Here is a 25,742-nt window from a genome sequence, read left to right as displayed (position 1 = left end):
AATCCTAAATAAACAGAGGTATTTAAACTACCTGACAAAGAATTCAAACTAACAGTCTTAAAAGTGTTCAACGAGTTCAGGAAAACGGTGCACAAATGAGATTATCATCAGAGAGAAAGAACATACAAAAATGAACCAATCAGAAACTTAAAAAAATACCTAAAATTTTAAAATTCACTGAAGTTCAAGAGCAGATTTAATCAAACAGAAGACAGAGAATCGGTTAACCAGAAGCCAGATCATTTGAAATTATCCAGTTAGAGAAATAAAAAGAAAATTTAAAAAGACTGAAGAAAGTCTAAGGAACTTAAAGGACAGCATTAGGTGAGTCAATATATACCTTATGGAAGAAGAAACAGAAGAAGGAGAAGGAGGGAGGAGGGGGAGGAGGAAGTGGAGAAAGGGGAGAGAGGGAGGGATGAGGGGGAGGGGGAAAAGAGGAGCTGGGGAGAAGATTATTTGAAAAAATAATACCTGAAAACTGAAAATTTGGAAAGGAAATGGGCACTTAGATTCAAGAAGCCCAAAGGACTCCCAGTGGAATAGTCCTAAAGAAGTCCACTCTGAGTCACGTTGTGATGAGACTGTTGAAAGTCAATGAGAATTTTGGAAGATTTAAGAGAAAAGTGACTTGTCACAAAAATTGAAACTCCCATGAGACTCACAGCATATTTCTCCACACAAACTTCTCAAAACCTTTCACGTTAGAAAGATGATATACTCAAAGTGCTGAAAAAAATCTGCCAACCAAGAATGCTGTATCTGGGCAAAATTGTCCTTCAAAGATGAAAAGGACAGAAAGTCTTTCCCAGATAAACAAAAACTGAGGGAGTTCATCACTAAACCTGCTTTACTACACATGCCAAAGGGTATCCTTCAAGTTGAAATAAAAGGCCTCTAGGAAGCATCATTAAAATATCTGAAATTATAAAATAGATATGTAGAGAAATACAGAATACTGTAAGGAGTCAAAGGTACCTTTTTTTTGATAGTCTGTGTCAAAGTCAATGACTCTTAGAATTAAATGGCTTTGCCTCACAATTTTCTCAGTGCTTATGTCTTTATTCTACACACCTCCACATTCTACAGTGAATAGGTGTAATTCACAACTGAAAGCCATCTCTAGGTGTCTTTTCTCGGACAAGTTCCTGTCAAGACTTGGAAAGAAGAGGGCATTTATCAAGGAGGCTGGTTCCAAGAGGGTGCTGAGGATGAAACTGATGCTCCTTGGCTTAGAAGGGACTATGTCTAAATAAGCCCATTGTCAGCTGGAAAAATTGTCAGTAAAAATGCACTTAGTACATCTAACCTACTGCACATCACAGCTTAGCCAACACAGTACACTCGAGAGTACTGGTTATACACACTAATGAATATGTGGCTGACTTGGATTTACAAGTGTGGCTTCTACTGAATGCTTATTCCTTGGCATCATTGTAAAGTAAAAAAAAAAAATGTAAGTAGAACCATTGTTAAGTTAGGGAATGTCTGTCTGTACCAGAACCCTGGGATTGGGGTCTGGTTGAGAGAATCCCATCACGCTGAACCTCCACAGAATGACTGAACTGAACTTTGTGGTTAATACAAGTCAGGAGGTAGCATTCAGAGTCTTATCCACTCAGACTCTGGAGCACTTGAGTTGGACTGAACACTAGAAGACCAAGAGCTGTAAAAGCTGTGGTGCCTCCTGTAGTAACAGTAGTGAAGAGCAAGTGAGGCTTTAGAAAGCCTGCATGCATTCTTTATTTACCTCCTCAAATTATCCAAATTATTTTCTATTTTAATCATAAATTCTGTTCTCATGTACTGGGTCTCTGTGTGTGCCTGTGCATTATCTGGGACATTCTGATCAGTATTTTATTTACTCAGCCTCAAGAACAAGTGACTGATGTCAAACAGACTATAAGTAATATTTAAAGTATTCAACAATAAAGATATATTTATTGAACATTTAAATTCTATTTATTAATTATGTGATTCATCAATGTCTATGTTAGCACAGCACATGTTATTTATAAGAAAATATGGAGCTTTTAATATCAAAATGATAACTATACAGAGTTAACATAGATGTAATTATAATAAATATTTTATGTTGAATTTTTTCAAAAAACTCTGAGTGTTTCATATATCTTGGACCACTTGAATATTCCATGTCTTGAGTATAAATATTTAGCTCTCTTGGCATGACTTTTTAAAACATGAAATAACTTTGTTCCTAACTAAACAACTCACTTGAACAATTTTAACTTTGCTGCAGTAGCCAGTCAAGAGTAGTAGAGTGTAATACAAGAACAAAAAAGGGTAAGGAATCAAAATGACTGGAGTCAAGTCTCTGTCATTATTACTATAAAATTTTGTACAAGTCTATATTCAGTTTCCTCAGCCATAGAAAAGAGATAATCACTTTTACTTTGCAGTGTTATTGTAAATATCAAATGAGATAATGCATAGTTTGGCCATAGTTTGGAAAATATAATGTGCTTAGACAAATGTTAGATGTTTGTGTGTGCTTCCTTTGGATGACTATATACACACAACAAGAAACTATACAAAAGAAATGGAAATGAAATGAAATTTCCAATTTGCTAGGGCAGTGCATATTGCAAATTTTAATGTGTACCAAAATTAGCACTTTAGAGCTCTAATTATACAGATTAACTCTCTACATTGACAAATGAACCAAGAATTCTTTATCTTAACTCTGTTGCCAGAAAGTCATACTAAGAAGCATATAACCAACCACATCATTAAAATGAAAAGAATTCAGCAGATTGCTTGGTCTCTGGAGAGACAGACATCCTCTGTTCTTCCAATTTAGCTTGATTTGATGTTTCTAAGAAAAAATTCCCAGCTAGTGCAAATCTAGAAGGCTGAGAGTGGGCTTGTAAACAAGACTGCAAGAGTACTATCACATCCTATGAAAACAATAATACAAGTTTTGTATTATAAGTTTTGTAAGTTGTTGTATCTTGTTACTTTCTCATTCTTTAAATTGTCTTTTTTTTAAAAAAAAAACAAGCACAATATATTGAATTCAAAGTATAACAGAAAAATCAGTTTATTTTCAAGTTTAACAAAACATTTTAGTAATAGGCAAAGTCAAATATTTAATTAGAACCTAAAGAATGAGATAAAATTTCTGGTGCTTTGCTGAGAGTTTTTACAAATAATCTGTTTCACTGAGAAATATGATTAATGCTTAAAAACATAAAGTGAATAGTTATTTGAAATGCTAAGGGCACAATTAGCATTTGAAACTAGATATTTGCAGACCTACCTGAGAGGTATCCGGAACCTCTGTGTCTTTTTTCCATAATGGAGGTTTTCCATATACAGCCATTTCAATCATACAGGCAAACCCAGGATTGTCACCCGGCATCCTGAAGCTAGAAGTAAAACAGAAGAGGCCATTATTGTATGCGTTATCGGCAAGAATAGAGTGACTTCACACATGGATGGTAAGTACTACTTCAATGAGAGAGGTACTTTATGGATCACAATAATCCTGAAATATGGCTTCAACCAACTGTGAACATTTTCGGATAGATAAAAGATATATTTCTTTTTCTAACACTGCATTTCATTTTCCTTCTCTCCTCCTGACTTTCAATCAGGTCTTGAAATGCATTCAGAAAGTTAAATCCCCTACAAAACAAAAAGAGTTTTATGTGTATAAGTAGGTATTGATAAATTTTAAGTGCTAACTGTGGTTGACATATGGTCTTATTCACATAGGAGATTGTTGGACAAGTAACATCAATGTTAAATGATGCTAAACTCCCTAGGTAGAAAATTCTCCTCCTTGGCCTACAGGGGAAATAGAAATGGAATAAGAAATGAAAGGCTGCATACCCCTGAGCAGTGAGATTACACTGTGATACAGTTATCAGAACTCAGAAAGCATGCTGCTAATGTACCAGCTGGTACTGTTTCAGAGATAAAGAAAAGTGTAAGGTTAAGGGAATTTGAAGAATGAATAGCAGAAATGGTCAACACACAATTGAAAATTTACCAGGAGTTTCTAAATTGATGCAATCAGATGAATAGGCACATATAACAAAGTACTTGGTGTTCTTTTAAAACACTTCATTTAGAATTTTAAAAGACAATTCCAAAGATATTACCTAGACACTTGCCGTATGTAGCAGTATTAACTGGCACTGTTATGAAGTTTATTCTGTAGAGATAATAGAAATATATTTATTGATATTATTGATAGCTATTTCTGCATACTGAGAATGTGAATAATATTAATTCTAATTTTGGTATATTTGTATTTTTTAAATTTTGGACAGTGATGATAGATTAAATTTTACTTTGAATTTTGAACAGTCTTTCCATTTTGCCTTAATCCATAGGGATTTTTTTTAAGGATGATGAACTTTCAGTGCAAAAACTAGGAACATTCCTGGTAAACCTGAGTCATTGTTCATTCTACTTTTAAAACACACAAAATCAATTTTATTAAATAATTATTGGTTAAATTATTTTATTATTATTATTATTATTTAAATAACTATAGGCTTAGATGAATGGAGAAAAACAAGCCAGAACCCTTCCCTTCCCCATTTTCCTACAAAATGCCAGCTCTTGGGTGGCTCCTTCTGTCCTCTTACCTAAAAATACAAATCTTATAGCATTCCTTCAATAAATCATTCCACTACTTTTTTGGCTTCCACTCAAGTTTACCAAAGTCTTTCTAATTCTGATCAGATCACTTTGGAATATTCTTAAATTCTAAGAGTTTCCAGTTTGTGTGAACTGTACTGTAGGGATCTATGAAGCCACTTGTCATCATCGTTGATTATGGTCAGGCTGACATGCAAGGATGCTTCCTACTGGAGATGGAAGGAATAGATTTGGGGAATGCACGTCTTTACTAACAATATGATTTCTCTTGCTTTCATTTGGAGTTTGTTGGAATCTGAACCTGAGCTGCAGTTCTGCAAAGGAAGTCACTTTATCTCCTTTCTGTTATTCCTCCTTTTCTCCCTCTGACCCTTCAACAAATAGCTGATTCTATTGTCTGCTTAGTTTATATACTATTTTGAAAATTGCTACTTTAAATCCACAAGAGTTTTCCCCATAGGGAGAGTCTTATCACATTCATTTTTATAATATGTTGTATTTGTTTATAGACTAAATTGTGTTGTAAGAAACAAAAAATACTCTATAAACAAATTAGATATTTTGCCATATAAATCATTTGATGAAAAATCTAAGTGCATATCCCTTATGTCTTTCAAATATTGCTGAGGTCTGCACAGTCTAATGATTTAAAGACTCAAGGATCATATTTTGAGATAATCCATTGACTGCCTGAGTGATCTTAGGCAAACCACTTAACCTTTCTTCCCTGAAGTGTGATTATCCACAGAAGAGAGATAATCATTCTTAGCTCATAAATGGTTAGTGAGAATCACATTACTTAATGTACATAAATCATTCAGTGCTAATATTAAAATCTGAGTTAAAGCAATTATTTGCTGACTAGACAGGGATCTCTAAAGAGATTTTTATGAAAATAAATTACACAGTCAAGCTGAAGTGTTCATCTACTTCTACTAATATTGCTTGTAATGGAGTTCAAAATCAAATACTCAATTTGAATTATTTTAAAAAGTAAAACTTTTTTAAATAATGGAACATTTTTTCTGGTGTTCTTAATAGTTTTGTTCTTTAGATCTATAATGATCTATAATGATGTTAACCAATATGGCTGAAACATTTGATTTGGAAAGGACATTTTATTTGTAAACTTTTAGAAGGACATGAACAATCTGTAAATTCTGTGTATCGAAAACCAAGGAAAGGGTTGTAAAAATGTAAATAAACGAAAAGTGGATGTGATAGGTTTATGAGTTAAGTCAAATACTTTATATAATTTAATATTATTCAGTTCCTATGCTAGAGTTACAGGATAATAATTTACATGGAAGGATGTATGTGTGAAATAGAAAAATGAAGACGATTTGAGTCATATGACATAACTTTTATAAAAATATGCAATGACATGATATCAGAATTGCTTTCACTAATATTTTCAATGGCTATCACTATATGCTAAGACTAAGGATGATGCTTAATTTGTGTTTTTTAATTTGTATTTTATGAATGTTGGACATAGAACATATATTTTTCTATTTTTACCCTGTAAGATGAACATACACTTTTCAAATTGATTTTGAGGTTTATTTATTTATGGTATTTTTTCATTTTTAAAGTTGGTGCATTGTAATTTTATAAAATAACAGGATTAATTGTGACATATTCATACATACTCATCCATCAATTGGCTTGATTGATTCCCCTGTGCTCCCCCTTTCCCTCCCCTTCTTCCTCTGTCTCTCTTCTATTTTCATGGAAATTGATTTTTTAAAGGTCTAACGAATTTGGCAACATTTTTCTGTTGTTTCTTGGGTTCTATGCCTTCCCTCCAGGTTCACCTCTCTACCTATCTTCTTCCTAAGTATCTTTAATACCTCTTGTATCTGTGGATAGTAAACCCATAGTCATATCACACTTCATTTCACCCCTGAATAATGGCTTAACTGCTGAGAATTTTAAATTGATTTTTCTTTTAGAACTTTAAATATAGTATCTGATTATATTCTGCTTTCAATTGCTGATGTGAAGCCATTCTCAGTTCAATGTAAAAGCTCTTCTTTTGTTACTTTAACTTTTCTCTCTGGCAGCTTTAAGATCCTGTATGTACTTGGGATAATGAGTGTGGGTGTGGATTAATCATTGTAAATTCTTCTCTATACTCACATGCACTTTTGATCTTAGAAATTATATATTCTTTCCATGTGTAAAAATTCTTAACTGAACTTTACATATTGCTTTTTGATATTCCCTAACTTTTCCATTTCATTTTTTGAAGCCTATGTATCTTTAAATTTCTTAATCTTGTTTTTGTTCTTTAAAATAAATCACAATTTCTCTGTCCAGTATTATTCTCGGGTATCATTTGTTTCTTTGTCTCCTGACTATATAGAGTTTATTCTATTGACTGAGTTTTAAATTTTTCTGATTATTTTTTATTTTCAAGATTTTGAATCTTTTCCATAATTTTTGTATTTACTCTCTGCCTATTTGATTTTATAATTTCTTTTTTTAGCTGAAAGTTATTTCTTCATTTGTGCATTCTAGCATCCTACAAATATTTATTTTACAGGTTTTAGTAGACTCATAAGAATTATTTAGAGTGATTCATATTGCTTGAGTTTTTTGCTTTGTTCCATTCTCAATATCATGTGTTCTGATACTGAGATGTGCAGGCTCATTTTGAATGGGAATTTTTTTTTTTTTTCTCTTTTCCTTATTTCCACTCTTGTTCTCTTGTGCTCTTCTGGTATGCCCAACCCTGCCTGCATCATGAGAGTCCTGTCAGATCCTCTTACATCTAGACCAGAATCTTGGATAATGGATATTGGTAATTCTGTCCTATAATGATGTTGAAGGTGTCTACAGGTCCATGCACACAGCTGACAGAGGATTCTTGGTGAAGTTCAGGACCTACTACTTGTCTGCAGTCTGTGGTCTTTCTGGGCTGGAAGCTAAGTTAGAATCTCAGATTGCAGTCTTTCTCTATATGTTTATCCTCCTGCTTGCCCTCCCTTCCTTCCTTCCTTCCTTCCTTCCTTCCTTCCTTCCTTCCTTCCTTCCTTCCTTCCTTCTTCCTTTTCTACTTATCATCTCTGTATCTATATAAAATATTTCACAATCATTCTTGAGTAAGTAGTTTCTTTTCCCGGATGCACACTGAGCTTCCCTTTCTAGGATTATATCTTGGCAAGCCAGCAGTTTTAGCTCATTTACTACTTTCCATTTTCCTCTTTTTCTTGTCTAGGGGAGATGCTTATCCTGTTTTGAGCTTGGCTTTATGTTTTTAGTTGTCTATTTTTAGAAATTTTCTCTATCATAGCTATGTGTTAGACATTGAGGAGGAATGTCAAAGTGTGAAGTTCCGAAGTCATCTTGACTAGACATCCCACTCATTTTGATATTAAGAAAAGAACTTGTACACCTATATTGAATTGCTGTGATATACCCCATAAAGATATACAAATGATATATATGAATAAAGATTTTTAATCTGGTAGAAAACGTGTTTTGTGAAAAATCTGAATGCCATGCTTGAATATTATGTTGTTTTAAATATTATGCTATAATAAAATTTAATATCATTACATTTTTTAAATCTGAAAAAGACATCAGAATTTTGTACCATAATATTGTTCAATAAAGGGAACAATTTTTTGATTATTAAAAAAAAAACAACCTAAGCTCTTGCCTTTGAAGGGCTATGTAAACAGAAAGTTATCTTTGATCTGTGAGGAGAAGAATGACAAAAAAATTAAACAAGCCATGGAAGTACCTTTCTGATTTTATAGGCTTAAATTTGAAAGGCCTAATTTCTTTGGCTTTTCCATCTCAGGTTTGTTGTGTGCTAAAGGCATTTGGGTGCATCTGTCTTACATATTTTTCCAGTGGCATATTTCAAAAACCCACAAGTACAGTGGTTTGTTTCCTTCCAGAGAAAAATAGGAAATATGGATTTTTTTTTCTTTCCAAGTCATCTATGTTAGGTTTGTCATGTCTGGGAGTTATACAACTCACTAGCATTAAACCATAATGAAATTAAACACTTTAAAGGACTATTGCATTGTTGTGCTAAAAGCACAGAAAACATAGTTCATGTATAATTGCAGCATGAAGTCATGGTATAACAGTAACAGAATTGAACAGCACCAATTGCTTCTAGGGAATATTGCAAAATTGATGATAATACTGAATGCTTTCACAGGTGCAAAACATAAATGTTCTTTTTTCTTGTCACTAGGCTTGGCTATTACCCAGCTATGATCCTGGTGGTTTATATTAGATTTTAGCTGTTTTGAGCTTGAATTAAATTTGCTAGTAAGTTGTTTCATCTTTTCCCTTCCTTTGCTTTTCCTTCCCTCCCATTTCCCTTCTTCCCTCACCACTTCTCTCTCTTTTCCCCTCCCTTCCTCCCTCCTTCCCCCATCTCTCTCTCTCTGTCTCTCTCTCTTTCTTTCCTGTTAGATTTTTAAGTAAAGCAAAACATCAGATTTCCATATAGCTAACTTGCAATATACATAGCAATTAAATGAATCTCCAAGTTAATAACTATTGAAGTTCTAATGAAGAATAACTAGTCTTAACCTTTACCAAATGAATATATGTCAATTGCTCTGAAGATAATAGATAGCTAACTCATTAAGTGCCAGTTCAGAAATTTCATGTAAAAGAATCTTCCTAGGTTAGGCTTACAATTGTGGGAGGATGAATTTGTTTGTTAGCAGCTCTGATCTCCACGTTCAGCCAAATGTTCAGCTCTGCATGAGAATGGCTGGGATGGAGGTTGATAGCCCAGAGACTCAATGTCAGCAGATGGCAGTAAAGATACATGATAGATATGAAGGCATTGAAAGGTATTTGGTCCATAGGAAGACTAACTTGGGATCTAATTGATAGTGTGATTATTTTAGCTTTCTATTTGTAACTAGAAAACATGGAAAAAATATGCTTCAAAGATTATACATCAGACAATATGGATGAAACTGTCCAGAGACATACAGCTTTCTTTCCCAGTTAACATATCTAATGCCACTGTCATTGCTGTGTGAGCAAATTTAAGAAACTGTTGTTCAAGAATGTGATGATTTTCATACATACCTTTCAACACAACCATATTTCCTTAGGTTGTTAGTGCAACTCAGCACAACCTGAATGTTACAGCAGAGCAAAAACTTAATCAGGCACAAAAGCCATAGTGTCAGGCACTTTGTCAAACAAAAGCAACATAAACACACCAAAAGCATCTTGAAGCATTCCTTTTTGTTGAGAGCATCAAGGAACTGGGCAGCCTGGCTATACAAATAGCATGTACATAGAGCATTTCATGGTCTTTAATAAGTGGCTGTCATGAGGACTCTTTGTCCCTGAATGACAGTCATGCAAGGGTAATTGATTTTAGCTGGTTTTAACTAGTCTTTCCTCTAACAAAGGAGGGAGGGAAAAAAACCCTCATATATATTTACTAATAAATTACAGAGAAAACCAAGTCATTTTCCTGTGAACAACTGATATGATAAAAGGCTCTGCGATGATTCCCGAGGACTGCTGAGCAGGAGCTTCGCTCACACCCTTGATTAACCAGAGCAGTCGTCAAGGGAACATCCAACCAGCCATCACGAGCATGGCATCTGAGATTTTCTAGGAACCGTGATTTTTCTTCTGATTACACATATCCAATTCATGTGCAGTGGGACCCACAGCTTATTTTGCAGATTTTCCTACCTCCTGGTAGCACCTCTACACATGTCAACAGCTCAAATTCTTTTGTTTTTCTTACCTTGTAAAAATATCCACATAATAACCACTACGATCATACACATTTAAAATTTGCATGCAGAAAGGTTACTGTGTTTCTTAGTTTTTATTTATTCCCCTTTTTGTGTTAGCCTGACATCCAGATTTAATCTGTCTGAACATGATGAGGAGGAGTTTCAGGCTCAGTGGTGTGCTGAAGCAGGCTGTTTTTGCACATCTCATCCCAACTCCATGGTTAGTGAATCCATGTTGGTATCTTGAAATTGACCAAGGTGAGAGTATTTAGGCCAGGGAAATTGGCTTATGGGTACAAATTAGTACCCTCTTCCCTTTTCCTCTGATAATGGATTCTTAAAAAGTATCTGAGTTTTTAAGAGTTTCTGAAGTTTCTTGCACATTTCTTAGTAGCCTTTAATCATTCTCTTAGAACAAGAACATTAAGAAAGCCTCCAAACTCAACTGTGCTATTAGAATTTCATTGGGAATTTCAATAGAAAATCACCCTTATTTTTAATGAGTTATTTCACACCTCTATATTCAATTAATTAACTGTGATGATGAATGTGGATTCAAGGAATTTTACCTCTAATACATGGTCAGCTTACAAGTATCAGATAATATTTAAGTTTACCATTCACATCCCAAATTGATTTGCTCAGTGTTATTTATTTTTTAACAGTTTAGAGGTCTATTTGTATCCAATCCTTTAAGTAATCAATCAAATCTCAGGAGCTAAAAATATTGATTGCTAATCCTTTCCTCTCCAACACTTAAACTCAGACTCTTTACTATTTTGAGAAAGTAAAATTTTCCAAGTTGAAAGACCATATGGAAAAACTCAGTTAGATAATAAACAGATTACCAAATTTGAGAGCAAAGCAATTCTGGTGAAGTTGGCATATGCAAATTCACTCCTGTATTGTGATAAGTGAAACCAAAGACATATTTTCTTCAGGAAAAGGCCATTGTGTTCCTTTCACTTTTTAAGAGATATGTTACACCAAGAGATTATTTTCTATAAAATTACTGAATGTTAACAGTAAGTGGGTATTTTCCTTGTTTTCTAAATACTACAGTTTCTGCATGATTAGTGCTATTTGAAGCATGTAATTTTCCTGGTGGTGCATTTTAATTTAGATTTACTTAAGAAGCAGAAAATATTTTAATGCTAAAGTATTCATGTTGTATCATGTTTAATCAAGTAAGGTCAGTAACAATCATCCTAGCGTTTCTTTAAAAATATGAAAGTAGATTAGTAAAGATGAAAAAGGTTTAAATTTCAGAAGCACTTTCTAGGCCAAAGTTGTAAATTTCTCATCGCTCTAGTGTAGAAAGACTGAGTGTGATTCAGTGGGCCATGCCTGAGATCGATAGCTCTTTGGTTTCACAATTCTTTGCCAGCTAGCTCAACATCTACGTCCTTTGCCTCTCAGCTTATTTCATTTTCTTTGATCAAGAGCATCCATGTCCTATTCTGAGATGTACCCTGTTCCTAATGATTTCTGAGGTTTTACGTTTATCTTCTCCCCTGTCTTTCTTACACACTTTGGCAAACATGACTTCTTCATCTTTAAACTTTCCTATAGAAAAGGAAAAAAAAGCCAAACTAAATTCTTACCTCAAACAAACTTTCAATTTGGTGATAACCCAGAGAAGAAAAAAATTTAAAATAACTGACATAGAAATGGAATTGATGAACATCTGCAATGGAGCCTTATTGATTGAATGAAGAATGACTCCTTTAATTTTGACTCCATTTCTTATTAATGTTTCCATGAGTGTACTTTTAATTTAAAGATTGAAGGGTATTTAATTGAATAAGTGATCATGATGATGACCAAAAATATGCTTTGTTTTGCCTCTTACAATGAAGAAAATACATTGCTGGAGTTGTTCCCTATAAGAAAAACAATTACACTAAATGTTTTGGAATTTTTCCAGAAGATGATACATGAAATACTCCAAGTGGAAACAAAAGTCACATCATCTCATATACAGAGAAAAATCACTGACAGTTAGAGATGATTTGAATGTTTTGTACCACTTGATACAAATAGCAAACAAAATTACTGCAAAGCTCATAGGCTCAAGACCACAATGAAATTAAATAAGCTCTAAAATCTATAGACTGTGTTAATTTAATGTATTTGTGTAGTCTCAATCTCCAAATAACTTAGTATGAGGTAAAATAATAAGAAATAGGAGGACAAAAGAAAAGTTTTTGTAGTAAAATAAAGTATAAAAGAAATTATTTTTTTCAGGCATGACTTTATATACAAAAGAAAATGGATCTTCTGATTCCACATGATTGAGTGCTTACAAGAAACAGTGTGCTAGCTAATGGAGAAGTGGAGGCAAAGAAAGCATTGCCATTTGAAGGTCCTTGAGAGTGAATTGAAAAGACATGGTCCTTCTCATATAGGTCAGTTTTTACTGAAAGCAGAGGATGCTGGCCAAGGCACTAGCACTGACAGTGTTGGTTGGTGTTATGAGAGGTGACATTTGTGCAACATCTTTAAGGTTGCATTCAAGCAGATACAGCAAGTCAGAATGGGATACTCTTGCTCATACAAGCTTGCTTTCTTTTCTTCCTTCCTTCCTTCCTTCCTTCCTTCCTTCCTTCCTTCCTTCCTTCCTTCCTTCCTTCCTTCCTTTCTCTCTCTTTTTGTAGTATTAGGTATGATAAAGGGACACTTTGCCATTGAGCTACATTCGCAGTCCTTTTTATTTTATTTTGGGACAGGGCCTAGCTAAGTTGCTGAGCCTGGCCTTGAATTTGCAATCCTCCTGCCTCAGCCTCCTGAGTAGCTGCGTTCACAAACCTGTACCACTGCACCTGAATAGCTAGGACTTCTTGATTGCTGCCCATGAAGCAAAAACAAAAGCATGGCATTTACTCAAAAGTGCTTGCCTATTTTGCTGCTCAGAAACAAATGGGAAATATCTTTTCTCTGATTTTTTTTTCTTTCTTTATCATCTTCAGTGAACTCCCCCTACCCCTGCCCCAGTTTTCTACTACATGGGGTTGTGTTGCTCTATGTCACCTCCTTTGTGACACTTGACCCATCAGACACATTCCAGTATTTCACAGTGATAGAGACCCTCATGAGGTCTATGTATTTACTCTTAGAATGGCTTCTTTCAAAGAATATAATTGAATTATTCACTTTATTTAATAAATATTTATGCAGCATTTATTATGAACAAGGCTTCATCCCAAGTACTTAAAAACATTCAGTAATATATATCCTATGAGGAAAGTGAAAGCATTCTTTACACTTAAAGATGAGAAACTTGAGGTGCCAAGGGATTAGGTTGTATGTTCACAGGCACACCATCCATGAGTGACACAGCTGGGCTTTGAACCTGTAAGTGATGGCTCAGGAATTGATGCTCTTAGCTACTGTGTTACTTACTTCTATTAATTCCTAGTGAAAATATTAATTTATTTATTTTAATTAGGTATATCTGACAACAGAATGCATTTTGATTAATTGTACACAATTGCAGCACAACTTTACATATATATGGTTGTACGCGATGTATCCTCGCACCATATGTGCAGTCATACATGTACCTAGGGTAATGATGTCCATCTCATTCCACCATCTTTCCTGCCCCCAGGCTCCATTCCCATACCACGCTCCCCTTTGCCCCATCAAAGTTCCTCCATTTTCCCCATGTTTGGCCCCTCCCCCACATTATGGTTCAGCATCCACTTATCAGAGAGAACATTTGGATTTTGGTTTTTTGGGACTGGCTTACGTCACTTAGCATGATATTCTGCAACTCCATCCATTTACCTGCAAATGCCATAATTTTATTCTCTCTTCATGCTGAGTAATATTCCATTGTATGTATATACCACAGTTTCTTCATCCATTCATCTATTGAAGGGCATCTATGTTGGCTCCACAGTTTAGTTATTGTGAGTTGAGCTGCTATAAACATTGATGTGGCTGCATTACTAGAGTAACCTAGTGTAAATACTATAAATTTCCATTTCATCACCTCAATCCAGTTGATCTACCTTTCATTAGTAGGATTTATGAATTCCTTGGCTTTTTATTTTCCTTTGTTTCTTGAAGGTAATTTGTCTCTGCACTTGCCCTGATCTCTTAAGATGGAGGACTTCCTCCACCCTCTCTTCCTTAATCGTAACATTTCATCTACTGTGCTCCTTAGGCCCTCAGCCTCTTCTTTCTAAATCACTCTACTATATCTGGACCTTCTCAGGTTCCGTGGTACCTATCACCAGGACTAGAGACTTATATGAGTGTTAAGGAGAGTAAGGAATTTGAAAGAAAAATCTGTTGGGACCCACAAACACTGCTTCAAGAGTGTTGACAGCAAGTAGCAGGAAAACAGGGAGGTGTACTACCACACTTTCTAGTGTTAGTACTCCACTGGTGGCAGGTTTACAGGAAGGCGCCTGGAAGGGAATTTGCCTAGCAATTTGTTGCAGTGAATTTATTTGGGAGCATTGGTGACCTACCAATATGGAATCTCTTTGTCTTGGAGATGGTGAATTTGAGGACACTAAAATGTTCAGAAGTTTGCTTGGTTATAATCTGAGGTCTTGTTTGTTTAATAGTCTTTAGGGATAATTTCCAGTAAAAATCAGGTCATGTTATATTGTTCTGTGACTGTTTTATATCTCTTTTTCTCTCTGGCCTTTCTCTCTGGCTCAGAGTAAGGCTGTGTCTGATTCTCCTTCGTAACCTTAGCTGGGAGCACAGTGTGTGATGTATATTGCACATGAAATGTACATTGGCTGAACCGATGTCTCTATGGGACCCAATAGATCAGTGGATTTTTTTTTAGAGAAATGCTTTTCCTTTACTTGCTGCCTACTTTATTCACAGCTGAATGGTATTTCTAGCTGCTCTCCTGTGTGAAGGGCCAGTCCTTCAGTACATCAACTCATTAATGAAGTGAAGATAACCGTTGATGTACTCTTGATGATAAGCCCATCTCTGACCTAACAAGTAAGTAGAAATGTTACTCACATTTCTGTGTGTTTCTGATATGCAAAGGAGTTTGTATATTTCAAACTCCCTTCTAAACCCTTGCATTCTCTTCCAGACACGTGTATTTCGTATGAGAAATAACATGTTGGGACACCATGATGCAGCCATCTTATTCCCATTTGATTTAAAATCACATCATGTCTATAAACCTTCCTGCTAAGTTTATTGCCACTTAGCCCTGAGAAAAGATGTGAAGGTGTGTGTGTGTGTGTGTGTGTGTGTGTGAGAGAGAGAGAGAGAGAGAGAGAGAGAGAGAGAGAGAGAGAAAGATTCTTATTTGGAAGCATAAATTAAGGCAGTTTCCTTTGAAAAGTTCAGAATGTGTGTATATTGAATTGTAAGTGGACATCCTATTAAGATATACAGATAATCTAATTGTTTTGAGTTTAACAAATATCTCAGTTAGGGAGAGGCCATGAAATAGGCAGATCAGAGAGCGACAGTGTATTTCCCTCTTTAACATTTTCACAGGGTAGTCTAATCAGACAGAAAACACTGATATAATCAACAAAAATCCATTGCAAACATCTCAGAGCTAGTATCTTAATTTGTTACAATTCAGGTAGAGCAATAAAAGCATTCTAACAGATCTATGTAAAGTGCAAAGGGGATTATATACATTATTTCCTGATATTAAGGGCTTCTTGGGGGTGAATATACTCACGGTAGTAAATGGAAAAGAAATGGTAAAAAATATCCCACTATTTTCATTTCATTACTGTTTGATAATTTAAAGTCTAAAACATTCCCCTTGTATTTTATTTTTTGATTGCTTTTTGGGGAAAGGATTATATTTACTATCTATAATAAAAAGAAACATTGATATTCAAGGGTTTTACCAATCACAGATGTTTTGTTGTACACAGCCAGTGGAACAAACATGCCTGTTATGGTTTAAATAAGAGATATCCCCCAAAAGCTCATGTGTAAGACAATGCAAGAAAATTAGAAGGTGAAGTGATTGGTTTATGAGAGCTTGAACCTTATCTCTGCATTAATCTACTGATATTGATTAACTGAGTGGTACTGCATGCAGGTGGGAAGTGCCCAGAGATTGTGGGTCACTGGGGGGTGTACCTTTGGGGTTTTATTTTGTCTCTGGTGAGCAGACCTCTCCCAGCTGCCTGGTTGTCATGTTCTGAGCTGCTTTCCCTCTCCACACCTTTCCATCATGATGTTCTGCTTTACCTCAGGCTCAGAGCAATGAAATCAGTCATCTATAGAAAGTGACTTTTGAAACTGTGAGCCCCCTAATGAAGTTTTCCTTCTCTAAATTGTTCTTGTTGGATCTTTTGGTCACAGTGAAGAAAAGCTGACTGAAATGATGTCCATGATGTATTACTTTAACTTCGAATCATCTGATAGTGTTAGTGTCATGGGGAAAATAATACAAATGTTAAAATCATATATTTTTTTTATGCCAAAGAAAGATTTCAATGGTGACATTGTGGAAAGATGGAGTATCCCCATTGTTTTCTTCAAAGATTTGCTGTGAATCCAAGAATTATGATACTGCAAAAGGTCTAACTTACATTGTAAAAATGTGAATGGAAGAACAAAGAACTGTCCACAGATGAGGAACTTTTATTAACCTTGCTATAGGCTTCCTAAGTATCCTCTCTACTCAGAGCACTTTCTGAATTGAGAAGGGATTCCTCATTTGTGTACATATCAGCAAGAGAATAGAGTGAGTTGAACTAATAGTTTTCCAAAGGGGGAAAAACCCACTAGATGTATCAGAAATATTAAAATACACAAATCATTAAATGTTTAATCCTGAATAGTTAAATAGAGTGTTTTAAGGATCAACTGAGGTCTACTAGTCTTCTAGGACGTAAGATTAAAAAAAAAAAATCCCCTGTTTCTTTCTTCATGGTCTTTTGCAAAATGTCAAAATACAACATGGTTCCATTCACTTTTTATCAGCAGAATAACAGAACTGACAAACTTTTTCAGAAAGAATTTCTCACAGTTAACAGTCATATATCTGTAAGTGCCAACACAGAGTAAGCTAACGGAGGAGTCTGAGTGAGGTGAAGGATTTTGAGATGCATGGTCCGTTCTCCTACCCTGAAGGAATATAATTTTTAAAGACTTTGTGAAGAATGACCTTCAGTTACTCTTTTAATATTCCATCTGGAAGAGAGCTCATTATGCGACAAAGGCATTTCTTTATTATTTGAAGAACAATGACGCTGTTTGTGTGAAGCAATTCCTTCCTTTCTTTTTCTTACAGGTACTGTGTGTTGAGCATTTTCTTAAGTACTATGTTCAGCAACCTTCATGGGCTATCTCAAGGCAGTGGTTTTTGACTTGAAGTTTTTGCCCCAGGAACGTTTGGCAATGTCTAGAAATATAGAACAGGCAATGAGGATGATGCTGACATGTAGTAGATACAGGTCAGGGATGCTGCTAAACATCCTATGATACACAAAACAGCCCTGAACAACAATAAAGGCTCCAGGCCTACGTTATCAATAATGCACATCTTGAGAAACTGTTTCAAAGTAAAAACAGAGTGAATGTTTACCAGCTAATAAATTGTAGGTCTTATTATAAAAAGGAGGAAATGGAAAAAAATCTCCCACAATAAATGAATTAAAAAGATTTTATGTTATAACATTTGTTATGTATGTGTAGGCATGCATTCACATGATAAATAAGCTTGTAGAATCCAATATTTCCCTACCACTTTATCCCAAGTCACACAGTATATTGCCTGGAAAAAGCAGTGCCACTTATTTCTCATCTACTTATCCAAAGCCTCTCTCTACATCTGTAAGAAATTATATATGTATGCATGTGTGTGTGCATACACACACATACTGCACATATTCTCTGAATTGTGTTTTTGCTATTTAACCCATCATGGATATTGTTTTCTACCATGACAGAAAGAATCTCCTCATTACTTCTTTTTAATATGGCACAGTATTGCATTATACATTGTATGGATGTTTTTTATTTTTACTTAACTACTCTCTCTCCATGGATGATTAGGTTATTTGCATTAGTTTTCTACTACATACTGTGGTGCAATTAATAACTTTTATCTGTAAAATAAGTATTTATGATTAGAACTACCAAATAAGAGAATTTGTGTGTTTGTAATTCTTATCAAATATTTTCCAAATTACTTTTCATGTAAGTCATACTGGGTTTCATCTACTGGCAATAAATGTATGAAAGGAGTTAGGATGATTTCCTAGTTTTCAAAATTTTTCCTCCCTGTTTAAAAACCTTCTGGGAATAAATAAAAGACAGGCACACTATATGGCCTTTTATATCTTTCAGCACTCAGGTATCCCAGAATCTATTCATGGGTGATATTTTTTTCTAGCTTGTTCTTATTGTAGTAAAACACATTCAACATAAAATTTACCATTTTAACCACATATAAATGCACAAATTCAATGGCATTAAACACGTTTACAGTGTTATGCTACCATTGCCACTATTTTAAAAAATCCTCATTACCCCAAATTGAAAGTCTGTAGCCATTAAGCAATAATTTCCCATTTTGTTCTCTCTCCAACCCATGGTAATCTGTAGTCTAATTTCTCTCTTCTGTGAATTTGCCTCTTCTAGATAGTGCATAAAACTAGGATCATATAGTAATTGTATTTCTGTGTTTAGATTATTTCACTTAGCATAAAGTTTCCAGGGTTCATCCATGTTGTAACATTTATCAGAACTTTGTCCCTTCTTAAGACTGGAAAACATTCTACTGTTTGTATAGTCCATGTTGCTTTTCCGTTTGTCTGCTGGTGGATACTTGTGTTGTTTCCAGATTTTGACTACTGTGAACAATCCTGTTGTGAACATTGGCATCCGAGTCCCTGTTTTTAGTTCTTTTGACTACACACCAAGAAGTAGAATTGATGAATCATATAGTAATTCTGTGTTTAACTTTTTGAACCATTGTTTTTTACAGTAGATGTGCCCTTTCACATTCTTATCAGCAACCTACAAGCATCCCGATTTATCCACATTTTCACCAACACATATTACTTCACATTAAAAAGATTATGACTATTGAATTTGTTGTGAAGTGGTACCTCACATGGTTTTGATCTGCTTTTCCTTAACAACAAATGATTTTGAACATCTCCTTGAGTACTTATTAGCTGTTAAAGGGAAAAACTGTTTTCCTATACTTAACAATACCCTGACACCAAATGTGTAGGTTTTCTACACCAAGTACTTCTCCAATTTTATGTGGACTGTATTTGGGAGTCCTATAATTTAACTTGATTCTGACATCAACTATCCAGAGTTAGTACACATCCCACAAGTTATGGACTCAATACCCTAAGAATTCTCCTCAATTCAGAGGTCATTCACAGTAATGGTTACTCATACTTCTGATTGACTTAGCTTCAGATTGGGAGTTCTGAAGGCCCTTCCTCAGGTTCAGTAATTTGCTATTGTGGCTCACAGATCTCAGGGAAACAGTTTACTTACTATTTCTAGATTGTTATAAAGAATACCACGAGGGAATAATAGCTAAATTGAAGAGATGCAAGGGGAAAGGTATGGGGAAAGCTGTGGAGCTCCATGCCTTCTCCAACTATACCATCCTCTTAGAACCTCAGTATGCTCATCAGGTCAGAAGCTCTGGGAACCCTATTGTTTAGGGATTTTATGGAGGTTCCATTGTGTAGGCATGATTAAGTAAAAAAAAATTGGCTATTTGGGATTAATTTCATTACCAACCTTTTTCTCCTTCCCAGAAGAGATTTCAAGAGTCTTCAAGGCTCCTAAGCTATGAATCAGGCTAAGAATCCAGATATGGTAACAAAGATGCTCCTGTCACCTTTATCATTCAGGATTACATAAAAAAGTTCTGTGTCAGAAACTCTGGCAGAGACCAAATTTATATTTATTATTATATCTCATGCATTTTTATGTCTTCTTTGCAGAAATTTCTATTAAAGTATGTTGCCCATTTTAAAAATTGGATTGTTTGTCATGTTCTTCCTACTTCTCATATATCCACTCAAAATTCTCCTTAAATAAGTTCTTACCATTTATCACAATCTTCTTCCTTCAGAGAAGACAGGATCCTTTCACTCTAATAGGTACATAGCTATTCAAGGTGGTTTCTCACTGAATTCTGGAGAGACATGATATTCTACTTCTTCTAGGGGATTAGAATGAAAGTTAAAAGTATCAAGAATTGTATTTTAAGAAATACTTTTGGTAAATGTTCAAGGGATCGTTTTATCTTTGAATTTAGGAAAGAGTATTACTAAGTGAGTTGTAAGAAAGCAGTGATAGTTATAATATGGTTAATTCTGGTCTAAATTTGGTCAGAACTTTTGCTGCGGATTTTTTAAAACAAATTTTGCAAATGTGGGCATAAAGTGTGTGTTGTCAAAATTTCTAGTCTGTCTAAATTCTCTTTGAAAATATTTAGTAAGTTTATTTAATTACATCCAAGTCAGGCATGGATAACAAGAAGAGAAATTTAGTTATTGGAAAAATTACAAGTTGTTAAGTTTCCTAGAACTTTAGTCATATTAATAATATTTTAAATACATGAATTCAATAGTGATAATGTTATTTGGACATAGATGAAATTGGAATATACATATTGAATAGTAAGTGGAATTATTATTAAGATATACACATAATCTAAAGAAGTTAGTAACAAAAACCTGAAAGCAGCAGTATCTCAAACATTTTCATAGTGTAGTAAGATTGTTCAGGAATACTGATCCAATCAACCTAAATTCAACAAAGTAAATGGAAGTAAAAATGAATCCAGATTCCTAACAATTTGTCATTGGTCATGCCTGTAATAGGTAATAGTCTACAAGAAGAGTGCATTCATATTAAATGGTAGGCCAGATCTAGGGTCCATTAAGTGCTAAATTAAAATGAAAGAAAAAAGAAGAGAATGATTGAGGGTAATAAAAAGTGACAATACTACCAGTACCACTAGTACTATATAGCAACTGACTAAATTGTACTTACTAAAGTCTTTCCACAAAACAAATGTTTTTTTTAAATATATTACATATATATTATATATATATATGTGTGTGTGCGTATGTATGTACATATGTATGTGTGTGTGTGTGTGTGTGTGTATGTATATATATATATTACAAGCACCTCCAGAAGTAAGCAATGTTATCTTATGGTATCCATTTTGTAGACGACAGAACCAAGTCCTGGAAGGTAAGACCTGCATAAGCTCTAGAGGAACAGAACCCAAATGTGGCCCTAAGTAGCCCAGCCCTGGTTTGCATGCTGAAATCCCCCACCAGTAGTTTGCAAACTTGTCTCCATGTTGGAAACCCCTAGGGGAAAGGGCCTTAAAAATTTAACAACACTCAGACAATATTACAGATCAATTAATTTCCAATCTATGGGGATAAGTGTGGTTAATAGGTGCCAGATGCTTATGATTCAATGTGCAGACAAGTTTGAGAATGTGTGTACTATTCTATGCCTTCTTAAAGTTGTGAAGGTCAAAGGAAACACTTATCAAGCCAAGAAATATGCATCTATGACATTAAGAAGAATAATAGGGCTGGGGCTGGGATCAGTGGTAGAGTGCTTACCTGGCAGGTGTGAGGCACTGGGTTCAATCCGCAGCACCACATAAAAATAAAATAAAGGTATTTTGTCCACTTCCAACTAAAAAAAATACATATTAAAAAAAGGATAATTATAATGGTTGGGGATATAGTTCAGAAGTAGAATGCTTTCCTAGAAGGTGTGGGTCGTGGGTATGAGTCTTATAACTGAAACAAACCAACCAATATTCAATATACAATGAACAGTAATAAGTGACATATAGTTATACTCTTACCACTAAAGAAAAAAAAGAGTTTAAGCTGCAGCAAGATGAAAATGCATATTTCTAATATTAACATCCTATTGTCATGTGAGATAGTGAGCATTTTAAATAATAATGGCATTTTCCTTCTATTCAGAAGTAAAAGTGGCATTATGTTCAGAAACAGAGGAACAGCTAGACAATCCAATGCTGCCTACCATTCTCTGGGTTTCAATGTTAAATTACGGTTCAAAATTCATGTTGTTTTCTAAAACTAAGTAGGAAAAAATCCAAGGGCTAATATTTTAGAATGTAGGACATATTAATATATTAACCTATTTTTTCCCCAAAATAGGTTGTATAAATGAAGATACAAGATAGGTTTAACGGGTTCATACTTTACAGATCAAACAGTAGGTAAGGAGTGGTATCATCAACTTCAAACTTAAAATAATCACCATTACTGCACTTTCTTATGAGGAAACCCTATTTTAATCACTAATTGCCACATATTAAATATAAAGTAAAAGTGCAAGAAGCTGGGAATTCAAGAACAAGACTTGATGTCAGAATATGTAGAAGTAAATAGGTCACTTAATTTCCTGGAACTTTATTCATCTCGAGGATCAACACGCTTTTTCTGTACAGTATCAGAAGTCAACATTTTAGACTCTGTGGGCTACCTGAACTCTCTAATACATAGTTTTCTTATTATTCCCTGGAAACCCTGCCCCACATTCTCTTTACAACTCTTGAAAAATGCAAAAACGATTCTTAGTTCATGAGTTGTATGAAAACAGGCTATACCTGGATTCACTCATAGGCTTCAAAATAGCACAGTTGAATGCAGTGTTTCTTAGATGGGGAAGATTCTGTCCTTCTCCAAAAGATATTTGTCAGTTTTTGAAGATTTTACAACTGGGGAGTGAGGGATGGAATGGATGCTAGTGACATCTGGCACTAGCAGCCAGGGATGGGACTATACATCCTACAGCATACAGGATAGGTTCTCACAGTAAGGTCTTAACCTGGATTAAAGTGTCTATGGTGCCTAGTTGGAGAAAATTTACTAATGGGAATTTTTTCTTAATTATAGGAACAGTAAGAGATGGTATCCATTCAGTCTGTCTTGATGCAGGATTGTGGTGAATTTATATTTACTCATCTAGTTTGGTAGATCTATATTACAGCATTAGAACAATTTAAATTACCACCAAGTTCCTGAATACTGCATTCCCATGGAGAAAACCTTTTAAGATGAATTTTATGGGATCTCTATCCACGAGAGTAAGTGCAAAGGCAGCCTTAAAAATCTTTGATTCACAAGGAAGAGAAGGGAACCAGGAAAAGCGAATATAGATAAGGAACTGTGACTTCAAACATGTCTGCAATACTCACTGAAAAAACCAGACAGGCATAGCAAGTGTTCTGGTGTGGTTCTTTGGTGTCTACAATATGTTCATTTTCACCTGCCTCTGGAGAGTTAATACATCATTTTATGAAATCAAGGGAAAGGAACATGTGAGACGCAACTGGATCACTGAAAATGTGCAGACGAAATTTGACACATTACTCAAATAAATCTCAGTAAGAGGATAATCTTCAAATTGATGCTGCTTATTTTTTTTCTAACTGCGTACTAATTGCATTTTCATGACATCCTAAATGCTTTTTTCTTTTTAAAAACTTCACTGCACTGCTTTTAAAGAAATGTTTAATTTTCACTTCTTTCAATTCTATTACATTTAAACTTACATAAGAAAGTGATTATTAGAAAATCTGATTATACATTCTCAGAATTTCACTCTAGCATGTCCTATTAAAATTGGATTCTGGGCTTACCTCTGAAGTTTTGGCTTGGAAAGCTTTACTTTTCATCTTGTTGAAAGTATTAGTTTGTAGTAGCAATAAAGAGCAGTGCTACATGTCTGAAAACATTTTCAGTGAGAATTTTGATTTATTCTTGTTCTCTCTGTAATGACTAAACAGGTAATCTTTTAAGAGATCTTACATAGCAAATTCTGTTGTATAACAGAGTAATATAAAGTGACATCTAAAATCTATCTGGACGGGTATTTTCTTTTCTTCTATTCCAGCCTAGAAAACAGCACATGCTAAACGCATCAAAGATGTTAGGACTGTAAGTGTTATGGAGTTGGGTGGAGTTTGGAAAGGTAAAATAATCAGTTTAATAATGTAATGACATTAGTCTAGATGTATTAGTGATATTACTGTGGGGCTTTTGTGGAAGGTGGTTAGAATTTAGGCAGGGAGGCCATTGGGGAAGACCTAGAAATCATGCAGGTGAACAATGAGGCCATACACTGTGGCATCTCAGTGGTGGTGAAGAGGAAGGGCAGTTTATGAGTTATTTGGACATTGAAGGAGCAAAGAAACTTAAGTCTGTGTTTAAAGATTGTAGTAAAAACGGAAACTAAATAAGATGCCTGAATTAATGTTTCAAGATGTTGTTTGATACATTATCTACAAAACCTCCATTATTCTATAATGTGGTAATTATTAACTACATTCTGCAGATGAAGACACCTAGGTTAAGTAACTTGCCCAAGACCACACAGAGTACAGTGGCAATGTTAGAATTTGCATTCAGGACCATCTTGCTCCACAGTATACTTTTCTATTCTCAATAGCTAAGAGGGATAATATAGGAGGAAGAGAATATTAGGGATGTTAGATAAGAGAAATCAGTCTAAATGAAAATGCAGAGCCTTAAATGGATATGGACGACATAGTTGACAACTACATGATTGAAATTTTTAGAATTTAGTTCCATGTTGCCTTCCCTGTTCTAGCTTACTGGATTTTACAGTAATGAGTATGGAGTATATTTATACATAATGCCCAAATCTAAAAAGACCAGTGATAATGCAAGAATGTTACATTGCTTATTGGGAAGTAGACTGTGGAAAAAAGGTTCTATTAACTTTTTCATTAGTCATTTTTAACCACATTACACATTAACACTTCAATACACTTCACAAAATAGCAATTTGGGCTTTTTATTCAACCACATTTAGTAGAAAAGTGGGAACTGAATTAAATACAATCTTGAAAACAAATAGTGCAAAAAATTTCATGAATATTAATAGAAAACCAGACAAATGTAATGTAATTTAGTTTGTATCACAAAATGTACAATTTATTCTTTTGTGGAATTGCTATTTTCATCCAAGATAGAGTACCTTAGTCACTTTAAAAAATGCAAAATGTGAAACATTCATGGAAATAAGATAGGCCCAGATTATGGAAAATATGATAGATCTCTAAATGAAGGTTTTAAATAAAGTACTCCCTTTGGCAGCATCTTAACAAGATCATATTCAATGAATATGAATCATTAACAAACTATGAAACAATGAACAAACACATACATGCAGATGAGATTATAGGTTGCTATGGATTTGCTAGAAATTCCCATCTGTCATTATTTCTTATTTCTAACTCACTCTAAAATCATTAATAGGGTGCACATAGTCACTATGAATTGTATGCCTGCTTCAAAACACATCACGGTTTAATTTATTGAATGATATTTCATT

At 34.6% G+C, this 25,742-nt stretch overlaps 1 protein-coding gene across 1 annotated transcript in view; it reads right to left on the bottom strand.

The window, feature by feature from the left end:
* Positions 1 to 25,742, bottom strand: part of Eys (EGF-like photoreceptor maintenance factor) — a 1,514,165-nt gene that overhangs the window by 229,048 nt on the left and 1,259,375 nt on the right. The window contains 1 exon segment of the mRNA XM_077109730.1: positions 3,281 to 3,389. Coding sequence (XP_076965845.1) covers positions 3,281 to 3,389 — 109 coding nt within the window.

This window comes from Callospermophilus lateralis, chromosome 6 (assembly GCF_048772815.1).
Source record: "Callospermophilus lateralis isolate mCalLat2 chromosome 6, mCalLat2.hap1, whole genome shotgun sequence".
Classification (NCBI taxonomy): domain Eukaryota; kingdom Metazoa; phylum Chordata; class Mammalia; order Rodentia; family Sciuridae; genus Callospermophilus; species Callospermophilus lateralis.
The sequence above is the reverse complement of the archived record's forward strand: the minus strand, read 5'-3'. Positions and strand labels throughout refer to the sequence as shown.